A 13419-nucleotide genomic window follows, 5' to 3' on the forward strand; every position below is an offset into this window, starting at 1 on the left:
TTTGGAACCGTGCACTTAAAATGTTTTGTTCGATGTTGATTTAACTCTTTAAAACTAGTATTTGTTGCATTTGTCAGTTTTCTGTTGGTCAAACTTCTAGTGTCGAACAGTCTGGTGGATGATTTTTAGTTGGACTTCAGGCTGTGTTTTCTACACATCCTTCTAGGTGAGGAAAAGCCTGAAGGATGAGCCTGGTCTTTGCTGCATAGCTCTCACAGACAGTGCAGATAGAATTGTCTTTGGGGTCACAGGAGATAACAGGTAAGTGGGCTGAGCTCTTAAATGCTGTGCTCTACCAATATGCTACCAAACTGTACATCTCCTTTAGTCCTGAAAATCTTATCAGTCTGGATTTCCTGCTGTGACATTTGGATATCCACACCTGAGATATAATCTTTGTTCCTGATTATATCTCAAACAATATCATCCCTTGCCTTGGACCGCTAAGTGAAAAGCGGCTAACCTTTAATGCAAGTTTTCAACATTAGTCCTTGTCAAATGCAAAAAAATAAGGAATGGTTCTTAATGGAAACAGCCTCTGGAATCCAACTCTAACCAGCCACATTCACTGATGACCTTCGTACATAGCACATAAAACACATTTGACATTATAAAAGCACAATCTAAAATATAGCATTTTTCAAGAGTGACTTTAACCCTTAATAGCACTATTAGCGTGAAATGATGAAAAAGCTCATATGCTGAGTGATGAAAAACCCAGACCAATATACATGACAACTGGGTCAGCAGAAGGTGAGGCATAAAAATAATTGTTGTGGTATTACTTTTGTATAGTGATCAATTCTACTGTTATAGGTTTGTTTGGATGTTTAGTGTCTGTATTTAGGATATTGGAAACACAATCAGTTTTATATAACACAGTATTTTTTTTGCTCTCAAAGCACTTCAAATGAGTGAAACGAGTAAAATGAGTGTCTCCCTACCATATACAATTATGGATATGTGTACAACAGCCTGTTGAAAATGAACCAAAGTCCATGTATGTGAATATATCAGGGGAACATCCAGTTCTCCTCTGCTGCTACTGCAGCTGCCTGGCTAATTATCAGATCTGATATTCCTAATTTTTCAAGTTAGTGGTATTTTTATTTTTAAACCAGTGCCTGATACAATAAATGAATCATAAAATGTGTCACTTTGTTGCTGATGCAGCCACCTCTTTCTGTCTGCGGTCAGCACTCTGTTGTGCTAGCAATGTCCTGCCTGCAGCACTATCTGATTGGTTACACATCATGAGTAATAGCATATCAAGACAAAAGGATAAATGTTAAAAAGTTCCCTTCTAATTAAATATATGTAAGACATAAATAAAGACGTCAATTTGGAGTTGCAGTTTGTGTTCTAAAATTTGACATCAAGATTTTCATTTTTAGTGCAAATGTATATTTAAGTGGTTCCAATTATCAGTTATTTGTCTTCATAATGTTTAAAAGTCAATTTGGGTATCAGCCCTTAAATTAAATTTAAAAATCATTGGCTGACCCCTAACTGCAAATATAGTTGTTCAGAATAAAACTGTGCTTCTCACTAACATTTACTCTGTAAATTAAAATGACTTGTAAAGAAGAAAGGTTGTTATGTGTTGTTGGTTCTACAGGGGAAATAAAGAAAATAAACATCTGATCAAATATCAAAAGTGGGAACTGGAAGGTGAAAGTTGATCCCTGACCAAGTTAAAAAAAAAGGAATTCAACTAAAGGCCCATTTACTAACTTCCTTAGGACTCCATCTCACAGTCGTCTTCTGCAAGTCAAGATAAATGATGCAGGTTTATAAGTCCTTAAGGCATAAGATTATTTTCTTTCCAACAAAAGAAGTATTGGTTTTGCTAGTTTATTTAAAAAAATATTGCCCCATGAAACACATGGTTCAAATGGGTAATCAAAGCTAAGTGTTGCTACAAATGTAATCTCATCTGATATAGTGTATTATTTAAAGTGCTTGCTGCTAAAAATGCTTTTTGAATTACTGTTGTCCTGCTTGCTCTAACAGACTGAAGGTGTGGGAACCCTTCAACAAAAACTATAAGAGCATCGATGGTTATAGAAACCTGAAGCTTGATGTGTCCAGCAAACTTTACCTGACAGAGGGAGGATCCCAAGCCTTTCTGCTGTCAGGTAGGAAACAAAACAGAAAGATATGAAAAGCTCTTCGTGAGAATTAATTAGGGATTGAATCATCTGACTGAGGGGTGTTCTTGTCTTTGCACTCTACAAAAAAAACTATCTATTTCCTCAGGCCACTCTTCCGTTAAGGTGGCACATGACTGGCTATTTCACACTACTTTAAAATTCGTTAAATCTCTGCAGTCCCCAGTGTAAGCCCTTGGAAGGATATATTCAGACGGAGGCGCCAACAGCCTAATTGTGTCTGCTACAAATCTGCTGTACTTGAATTTTAACACATTAAACAATCGATTTACTTAAAATTTTAGAGCTTAATATCCCAATATAAGTCAACCCACATCAGTTGGACCTTCTTTAAAAGCTCTTTCTCAACAAGGGTTGCATGCAGATCTCAGGTATATCATTTTTTACATAAATGATGTCCTCAGTGTAAAGTCAGGAATCCGATTGGTTGCGTTGTGAGACGTGAGTATGGCACAAACATTTACTACAAGTAAAGTCAGCTCCTTGGTTTTTTTTTTTACATTTAAATAAAATGTAAAAAAAACAACTACAAAAACACAGCAACCATGGAACACCGGCAGTTATTCTTGACAGAAATGTAGACTTTGTGAAATGACAAGCTCTGATCCGTTCATACATTTATTGATAAATATTGATTGATAAAAGCCACAAACCCATTTTAGAAATTAGAGAGAAAAGTTACGGTGCAGAGCCTGCCTGAAAAACATGACATTTTTAAGGTTCCTTTAGTATCACAGTAATTCAGTCATAGCTGTCTGAACATCCATGGGTGCATTAAACGTATGGTTACATTGTAATCTTGGTTCTCAGAGTGAAGAGACTATCTCTCCACCCAGTTACATATTTCATATGCGTGGGGAATGACCAACCCTGTATTGCCCAGTCACGCCCCACAAGTTACCTATAAAGCACCTGTGGTGAATTCATTGATTGTTTGATCTCCACTCAGTCAAGGTGCAGTGTGACAATCCATACTACTTTCAAAATGTTCTGTTTGTATGTGTGTGGGTTACAGCATAGATCCGCTTGCCTGCTGTGGTTTGGGTGTCTGTCTGCAGGCAACCTCCCTGGATTGCTTTTTCCCTGTTCGGATTTTGTTAGTTTTATATATACGATAGAGAACATCACATTTGCTAACAGCAAATTCAGCTGCTTTATATAAAAATTAACATAATCCAAAAAATATCCACGCTGAAAACAAATCATTAGTGTTCTTGCAGGGTGTGGCTAACCTGACCACGATAACTGCAGATTTGACACATTTATAGCAAATATTTAACTGACTGATTACTTCATTTACAGCTCCAGGAAGAAGTTTTTTTGTCCAATAAGTGTCACATTTCCAGCTGTGGCTACTACACTAAAATCACTGTTCTTGGTATGGTCATATAAGGTGACCCAGCAGTCCAACCACACCTGTGTAACCTGTTTTATTAGCATGAGTAACCCCAGATGTCCCCAAATAAACAAGGAAAGAAGGGTTTTAATATATCCTCCAATCCAAATCAGTTTACTGCTAATCTACACTAACTTTTTACATTGTTATTATAATCCAGGTCAGTTAAGCCTGTGGGACTTGGAGGCGTGCCGCGTCATTTCTGTACTCTCCATGGATGCACATGTTTACTGTACTAAGTTACTCAGTGGAGGCAAGACTTCCATCCTACTCGGCCTGAGCAACAGCCCCACCCTCATCACTGTCAGGCTAACTTCCACAACTGTCAGCTTACCACATCACAACTCTGAAGATAGAGACTTGTTTGGCGAGTCCAGCAGCAGCGAGGATGAAGACGAAGACTCCTAGAGCTCACTCTGACCCCAGTACATCCTGGACCTGTGAAGAAAGGCCCTTTTATCTGCATTACATTTCATTGTACAATCATTTCACAGGGCATGTGGTGTGTAAATATTCTTTCTACGTTAGTTTTCTCTTGTTTTAAAGGTACAGTCACAAGGGCATCTGCAGGTCTTGACATGTCTTAAAGAGCACTGAGTTCAGTTTCCTTACAAAGGGCTTTAAAAAAGTATTTTTAAAGTATTGAAACGTCTTAAATATTGTTACTCACTGGCAGTTTTTTTTTCCTTTTCATCTGTTTGTTCTTCCAAAAATTACCAAGAATTTTACATATTTGCTTGAAAAATTGCAAAAGCAATGAATGAACTCCTTTTCTTTCAGTGGATGATCGGTCAAGTAATGGTTGCATCTGTAAAAAGAATGACTCATTTTAATTGATAATCCATCCCTCTATTTTATCTTGCTTATCTGGGGTGAACTTGTATTAGTCATATCATTATGAATTATTGTGTAATCAGAAATTGTCAGGTACACAAATATCTATCCATGGTTTGTAAATGTAAGCTAGCAGTAGCTACCACAATGTTGCATTCAAATCATATTGGAGTTACTATAATTACCATTTTCCCACTTGTAATAAAAACTCATTCTTAATGATGACTGTATTAAATATACAGTAGAAACAAGTAGTAGTGCAACAAGTTACGACACTCAGCTTAGAAAACCTAGAATCACTGAAACAAAACTGAGTACACCTATGATTTACAATTAGCCTAACTGCATAAAAATGGTCAGAAAATCACCTGTAAACATCAGAACTTTCTTAGTTTTGGGCTTATGTGCTCTGTCTGCCTGTCTGCATCATGGCTCCACATGGAAAGAAATTCCCAGAGGAAGTGAAAAATCTGATGGTGACACCTCAAAAAATGGGAAAATATATGGAAAGACTGACCAACTAAAAACAGTGGAAGCACAGCTGTAGCAGTAATCAGGAGGTGTAGAATGAACTATAGTATCACTAACCAGAGCTGCAGTGGGCATTCTCTTAATGTAACACCAAAGACAGTGTGCTAGTTTTTCAGATCTACATTGTGAACAGAGTTTCTGTGACAGCTCACTGAATGAGAGTGACACTGTATAGCATCTGCCTTTCATGGAGGGTCTCCAAGAAAAAAATAAAACGTGCTTTCTCTTTAGCACAAACATTAAATTTTGCTAAAGACCATTAGAAGAAGCCTGATAAGCATTAAAATCACACTGCTTGGTCCTAAGCACATGACCAAAGTAACACGAGAGTTTTCTAAAGAAGAAAAAACAGGAAACTATTACTTGGCCTAGTAAGTTGCCTGATTTGAATCCAATACAACACCCTACGGCTATTTTAAAAAGAAAGGTAGAGCAACACAACCACTCCAGAAAAAAGCAGCTGAAGAATTATTCTCCCAACAATGGCAGAACATTTCTATTTGCTATCCTTGATTCTGAGGACGACTGAGTCTGTCACCAAAAAAAAAATGTATTGCTAAATTAAAAGATTTGAATCAGTGACAGAAATTGCACTGCCTTTTGTTGCATTGAGTTCCTACTGTGGGGTCTGCATTTTTGATATGTAAAAATAAAAGCTACAAGTTCAGATTTGCAAAGGAGCAGATACTCCACTGTTCTAATAAAGGTGGTTTAATTATTGGAAAGTGATACAAGCTTGTTCTAATTTCTGTAATTATGACAGGAAAAATCTAATTGTGGTAACATATACAGTACAACATTGTATGGAAGGCAAAGGCAGGCTATAATTTGTTTGATTTCTTGACTGATGTAACTTTCAAATATTTTACTATGGTATTTTGTTTACTTTAACACAAGACTTTCTTGGACATATTTCTTGTAGTTTACAGCTAAACAGCCGCTCATTTTTAAATTATGGTATTTCTAGAAATTAGCTGTAACATACGAGTTATGGAAAACACAGCGTTACCTTAATATTTTGCAACGGCGTTGGCAGGCAGACTGTCTTTGCTGACAAAAACTTTGTTGCATACTTTACACCAAAGAACTGAATGCTAACTCAATGACTATACTTTGTTTTAATATATGTAAAAAGAAATGTACATAATAGTGATAGTGAATCAGTGACAACACAAACATTAAGTCCTCTTCCAGTGTCCCTTCAACAGTCATCTCCTAAATTAAATATCAATGTCTTGTAAACATATTATATGTGTAAGTTAATCTCTACAAGTCATGTCCATAAGACAGACACTGATTCCAAAAATTGAGCACAATTCAAAAAGTGGCCAAAGTAAAGAAAATAATGTCCATTAGCAGGAATACCCTATTTTTTATTAGGACCTTGTCCGGAGTGAAAAGGGATAGTAATCAAAAGATGCTTTCATTTTTTGTCATATGTCAAAATAAAAAAATAATAATCTCACAAAAAGCAAACACTTGGAAGATGGCAGCTTCAAGCTGATGATTTTTGCAGCAGGTGAACTCCCTATAGACTGCAGTACAATTATAGCCAGCACAAGTTCAATCACAACTTGTCCTTGATTAACTATAAGCGCTGCTGCTAATGGTGTTCGATTGTGCTCTTACAACATCACAAGTACTCTTATCAACTACGACAGACAGTCCTAACGCTCAGGCTGAAGGCATCTTACAGGTGAGGGTCACTACCTGGACCTGCGATCTTTTCTGTTCTTGTCTATGCTTTTGTCCATGGTCTTTTCATTGTCCCCTCTGCATTTGGGGCAATACCATTTGCCCTTGGGCTTGTAGGTGAGTCCCACACAGGAGAAGTGGAACCACTCAATAGGGCACTGGTCATTGTCGCAGCCGATCATCTCACCGTAAGACACCTGTTCGCAAAGACAGTAGGTGGGCTCATTGGGATCAATAGCAAAGTCGACAGGCGAGGCGTCTCGTTCCTGTTTGGCCTTGCGTTTCTTCTTCTTTGCAGACTTGGACTTCTTCTCTCGGGGTGGAGGAAGGGACAACTCTTCCACGGGGTCGTCCACCATAGAACCATTAGCAGATGGGTGGCTGGAGTCACGGCTCTCGCTGTTCCTTTGACGCCGCGGGCGGCGAGTTGAGGCGCGTTCAGGGGCTGGGGACTCCTGGATGCTGGAACGCCGTTCTGTAGTTAGTCGCTCAGCCTCGCTGGGCTCCTGTAGGCACAGGGAGTGGGAGTCCATCTGACGGGAACGATTCTCCACCAGCTCTGTCATCTGGGTTACGACATGGATCTTCTCATCACCTAGCTCCTGGCTGATGATGAGCGCTCTCTGCAGCTGGATCTGCAGGCGCTTTCTCTGAGCTGCATCTTGCTCACCTTTGTATTTCTCAAACACTTCATCCACCTCCTTCAGCACCTCTGTAGAGAATAAGAAACAAAGGCAAATTAATGTGTGTAGATTGATGCAAATCTCTGAATCCGACTTATTTAATGTTTTAATTATTAGGTGTATTTAACCCCATGAACCCCAAAACCCACTACTAAATTGGAAAGGCATGTTGTTTAAAAAAAAAAAAAAAACAAAAAAAAAACACTACACCATTTATCTGGACCAGAAACTGTACAAGCAAACAGAATCCTCACATTTGCAGCTTTCTGATAGTCAAATCCTATGTGTCAAACTGTTCTGTTGGGAAAATTAACCAATCCGCAACTTAAAATTGTTCATCAAAACCACTTTATTATGCAAGTCTTATTAAAAATGTTGTTGAAAATAAACTGTATATACCCATTCTGTAAAAAAAAAAAATAAATAAATAAAATCTGTGCTCCTCAGTACAATCATGAAGCCACTGGTGACTTAGCTGCAACCAGCAGTCACATGACTAAAATCTGCAATAGACACTTCATGAATTGCAATAGCACCTGTTGATAGAATATTTTATTTTAATGCATCACCAAACTACCATGAAAACACATTATGAACATGAAGTTTGATTGCATGAACAAACCCCAAGTGTGCTCCCTCCCTGGTGCATCATATCCCTTGATAATGGAACCTCTTCACCAACTTTTGCACTCCCTGTGGGTTCTGTACAAGTCTTGGGGTCTCTCGTCACCTCTGCTTTCCTCTGTGGTCCTCCACCTGGTGGAGGATGCGACCAGCGGGATTGGCTTCACAGTCTAAGCACACCCACCACTTTCACTTTACAAGTAATGCATCCATGGCAGATTGCTTTGAAGTCTGACAGAGGTGCACACAGAGACCAGTGTGAGGTCCCCATTCAGCCATTCCAGATCCAGGTAGGTCATAAGAGCCAAAAGGCCAATCCATGCTTTCCACATCCATATGTGCACAATGATAACACAGCGAACGGTGAGCTTTCCTTAGGTATACTGAGAACATTGGCAGACATTGCACAAGAGTTCTGGAGAAATTAGCACTTCTTACTGTGTTTGGGCTCCATCATTGCAAAGCATGTACAAATCAAAGCACCTCCTATGTCTGGCAGGGAGCGCTACAATTATAAGTCTTTTATTGAAGAATTATATAGGTGGAGACAATGGAGATTCATCTCGCACGGTCTCTGTCATAGGTTTGTTTTAGGTACCACTTGTTTCTCTGGCACAGACAGACAGTCCAAGCAGTCATAAATTTTGGACTACAGGCAGACAGTCTGCACAGATCCTGTGGACATATGTATATATATATATATATATATATATATATATATATATATATATATATATATATATATATATATATATATATATATATATATATATATACAATATATCTTTATCCTTACTTATTACTATATTTGGGTGAACTTCATTTTTGCATGTGTTTTTCATTGTTGTGTTACCATTTAAACTATTAACAGTGTACCTTCATAAATACACATTTTAGGTGGCAAAATAAAATTAAACCTTCTGATCTTAATAATATGTAATTTAAAGTCACCATTATTTAAAGTTATCGACTGAAATTAAACACTTTATTTTGATATTTTTTTCACATATATAGCCCAGTCTATGTTGGGGTATCTTGATAAGAATCTTCAGTAGATACTACAAAGCTACTGAACAGGACATGGACATGATGTTAGCACTGGTAGAACAAGAGGAGGAAGAGCAAGAAGAGGAGGAACGGGAGGAGGAAGAAGAACACTATGATGAGAAGGAATAGCGGGAGAAGGAAGAGGAGGAGAAAGACCAGAAGGAGGAGGAGGAGGAAGAGCAGGAGAAGGAAGAGGAGGAGGAGGAAGACCAGAAGGAGGAGGAAGAGCAGGAGAAGGAAGAGGAGAAGGAGGAAGAAGAGAGCTGAGCCGCAGTGAATTCCTGCCTACAGGAAATGACGACGGACAGAAGGTGAAGGGGGTTGCCTAGAAGAGGGGCTGTCCGGCTCTGCAGTTCACACTCGACGGAGCAGGCAGAGTGGAAAGCCTGACAAGCTCGAGAAGATGAGAAATCTCGATTTACATCAATCTAAACGTCTCCGTGTGTGTCGTGCTCTCATGCGGCGGTGTCGGAGACTTTTGGCTGACGGAGGCTGCGTGTAAGCCGCTGCTCGCTCTATGTCAACATGAAGCAACAATGAGGACTGTTTTCCTATAGTGTAGGCTTTTGTTAACAGATGTCTGCACTGCTGACTGCCTTAATACTATTCCCAGCCTTGTCACTAGCGGAGTTATGAACTAAATGTCTCAAAAAAGCAAAGCGACAATAAACTGAACCGGCGCTATTCGTTTACAGAATCTCACACCAGGTTCCATTGAAAAACGGCAGTGTATGTTAACCATGGTGCTTAGGCAAGGGTTCGTACATGAATAAACACAATTATCGACCCTCAATACATCTTCACGGTGGACTTTTGTCTTCGGCATTCGTTACCACGATCACGCAGTGTGTTATTCGGAAGCCCAAGTTTATTCATTCTTTTCAATGGTATTCGCACAATAATCCTCAGCAAAAACACCGTGGTGGGCGGCAGTGTGCACCTAGTAAAAAAGTTTAGATTTTGCTATTATATTGTCCTAATTTTTGGATTGCATTTGCGCCGATTGAGCCACTGGACATCAATTATTCACACCATCTCTGGTCCCATGTCACACAGAAGACTGACATTTGCCCAGAGAAAGAAACATAAAATTCCATCATATTCTCATTGAGTTTGGTGCTGCACACAAAACAGGACGGAGCATATCCGGGCTATGCTAACTGACGAATGTGTGACTTGTTTATTTCACACTTGGCTCGTCAGTGTGCTTATCAGCATTTCAGACTGTTGAGTTACTGTTTGTTCGAGTAGGAATGAAGGAGGTTATTAGCTTTTTGCAAAATGGAAACACAGTGCTCGCGCCTGCTCCACCATTTCAGCACACCGCGCTACGCTGCCGTTAATGTTTGCCATTTCTACACAAGCAGTTGTAGTAGGAAATAAAAACGTATAAACACAATACCTTGATACTTTGCATCGATTTCTCGAAGCAGAGAAACATTTCTTTGTATGTCCAAAGGCAGGGACTCCACACATTCCAGATAATCCTCCACATAGTTGACCAGTTGTTGCGACTTGTCGGCATTTGGATAGTGATGGCCTAACATCGTCTCTACGATGCATAGAGGCACTAAAACAATATGGAGGAAATGTGGAAAAATATACTGTTAAAATCAAATGCTTGGCGACTTTGCAGCTTGTAGGGCAGTTCCAAGCAGCAGTTCACTTCAAACAAAACTCAAGCCACTGCGCATGCGAGAGTATTTTCCTTTTATGGCATTGTACAGTTTCCTTTTTTTGTCGTCATAGAAGGCGGGGCCATGTGGCTACGGAGAATCGGGATTGGTAGAAAGCGGCCTCATTATCATAGTATTTTCCCGGGAAATTAAACCAATAGGGACATAAAATGACTGAGCTGCCATAGTTTTAGACGGCGACCACATTTGACCTTGTGTGTCATATTGGAGCAAAACAGCGGCAAGATTGAAGTCTCAGTTTGTCACTATAAAAATTAGAACCTTATTCATATACATACATGTATGTGTTTTCATAGAAATACAAATATAAACCTGTTTAACTGCAATGCTTGCATATGTTGTTAAGATACACGGATGTTTACAAGTGCAACATTAATTTAGATGTACACTTAGGAACAACAGCAACCATTTTGCTTACATTTTAAACATAAATTGGGTCTAACTGTAAAAATATAAGAACAATAAATTTTGCATCCACACAATGATCAAAATGAAAGCACAAGAGGTGCACAAGAGATATTGCAACTTTCAATGCCTAGCATTAGCCTCTAACAAGCTCCTGCAATTATCACAATGCTATTGGATAGAGAGTGCTGTTAGATACTCCTTATCTGCTTATATTTGTAAAAATCCATGACTGCAGTTTTTGATGTAGGTCTCCAGGCCAGTTAAGCTTGTATTAGATGTCCAGAGCTTGTTTGTCTATATGTGTAGCCCTGCGACAGACTGGCGACCTGTCTAGGGTGTCCCCTGCCTTCGCCCAAGTCAGCTGGGATAGGCTCCAGCCCCCCCCGCGACCCTAGTGAGGATTAAGCGGTGTATAGATAATGGATGGATGGATGGATGGATAGATGTCCAGAATAGGCAGACACAGTGTGGTTGCTCAAATTAGTTGATTTTGCTCTGCAAATCAGCAAATACTGCAATGTTGTTGTTTGGTTTTCCCCACTTTGTGCTGAGGCTTTTGTGAGATTGATTGTAGCTGTAGTTTATTGCTTCTAAATGAAACAAAACAACAGCACAAAATAATGCAGCCAAGAAACAGATTGATAGTGCTGGTGTCAGGATACAGTCAACGCATTTCAGAAGCTTTAAACTCACTCACAAGGCTGAGGTGAGAACAGAAGTGACTGTGACAATACTATATAATTAAACAGTGTCACTGTCAGCCACCTGTTTGTGTTTGGGGAAATGGCTTATTTCCTCTTTTCTGTCACATGAATCAAGAAATACTGTCAGCGTTAGGTCAAGTGGTGATAATAACAACAGCTAAGACAACCTTATTACTACATTTGAAAAACTCTGTTCACTGCTAATATTATTATTAATAACAGTATTTCTTCTTCCTCTACGATTGTTGCTACAGCTGCTGGAATGACAACTAAATGTACATTATACTTTGACACTGCTGGGACTACTGCATGTACCACTTTTATTTGTACTAACAAAGGTACTACTAATGATATTGCTGTTACAATGGCTGCTGCTAAAAATTATATAGTACTACAGTTCAGCTACTTTGATTAATGACAGTATTCATACAACTGCTGCCAGAACCACTACGACTGCTATTACAGGCATTCTACCAATACTATAACTAATACTATTGCACTATACTATTATTATGAAAGCTATTATACTATTATTAATATTATTATTATTATTGTAACTATTGATATTTCAACTACTCCTTACTTTAGAAATACTACTACTTGTAGTATTAACTGAGATAAGAAGCTGTGAGGTATTGATGACAATGACTTGAGATGTCCCTTTTTAGAATTTTACATTTTGTTTTGTTCAAACTGTTTTAGATCTTCACGATTCATTTATTCTCTAAATCTGTTTATTTACCACACTTCTTGTCTACTTTACATTTGTTTTTGTTTTATTTTACCAATACTACCCTAGTACCACTACTTCTTTGAGTAGCTGGGACATGCGAAAAAACAATTTCTTTTTGCTGGATAAGGTACTATATGCAATGAAACAATATCCTCGTACTTGTACTATGAATGCGAGTGATCTGCTATCCTGTCCCCCCACCCCACCCCCACCTATTCTGGCTCTGCTGGAGGTTTTTCCTTCCCTCAGGGGATTTTTTTTGGTCTGCTACTGCTGCCATGTGCTTTCCAAATGGAAATCCTCAGGAAAACCTTAGATTTTGTAGGTTTCTGTGCACATTTTGTAAACCACATGAAGTATCTTGAGGAGTCATACAAATGAAACTGAACTGAATTAAATTTTTCTTCTATAGTTCCCATTAAAGAATGCCACCACTACAGTACTACTGCAATTATCCATATTGCTACCACTCGTATTTTTGTTACTGTTACACTACTATTGACACTTTAACTACAGGTATTCCCACTAATACAACTATTGCAATAACTACTGTAGGTACTACATTACTACGATTAATTTATTACTGGTGTCATAACTTTGTCTCCACTCTTTCTCTGCTAAATGCTAACGGAGGGAAATCACATGAGCAGACCAGTTATTCTAGTCTGAGTCCAGTTTCATTTCATTCTGGCGCAAAATGGCTTGCTACCTCGGTTTTGTTTTTTATTCCACGGCTTCTCTCTGCTGTCGCATCGGTTTCGTTTCCTGATTTACCGTGAGTTGACTGGGTTAAAAGGATCAGTTGCACTGCTGAATCCATACTAGTACTTCCTGTTGGTTTTCAAAGCAAAAAAAAAAATCCCAGAATTTACGACTCAACACTTTATTCCACCTTC

General features: G+C 38.8%; 2 protein-coding genes across 2 annotated transcripts in view; one reads left to right on the plus strand and one right to left on the minus strand.

The window, feature by feature from the left end:
• Positions 1-5666, plus strand: part of LOC118470977 (uncharacterized) — a 39867-nt gene extending 34201 nt beyond the window's left edge. Inside the window, exons 28-30 of the mRNA XM_055007849.1 lie at positions 167-261; positions 2014-2138; positions 3728-5666. Of these exons, the coding sequence (XP_054863824.1) occupies positions 167-261; positions 2014-2138; positions 3728-3975 (468 nt within the window). The 3' untranslated portion in view covers positions 3976-5666. The remainder of the gene's footprint in view (positions 1-166; positions 262-2013; positions 2139-3727) is intronic.
• Positions 5667-6031: 365 nt separating this feature from the next.
• On the minus strand, positions 6032-10670 carry ing2 (inhibitor of growth family, member 2). Its single transcript, XM_023280100.3, has 2 exons — positions 10384-10670; positions 6032-7339 (listed from the first exon to the last, which is right to left on the minus strand). Exons 1-2 carry the CDS (start codon positions 10526-10528, stop codon positions 6639-6641), a joined length of 846 nt encoding a protein of 281 aa, XP_023135868.1. The 5' UTR covers positions 10529-10670; the 3' UTR covers positions 6032-6638.
• Between the last annotated feature and the right edge of the window lie 2749 nt (positions 10671-13419).

Source organism: Amphiprion ocellaris, chromosome 23 (assembly GCF_022539595.1).
Source record: "Amphiprion ocellaris isolate individual 3 ecotype Okinawa chromosome 23, ASM2253959v1, whole genome shotgun sequence".
Lineage (NCBI taxonomy): Eukaryota > Metazoa > Chordata > Actinopteri > Pomacentridae > Amphiprion > Amphiprion ocellaris.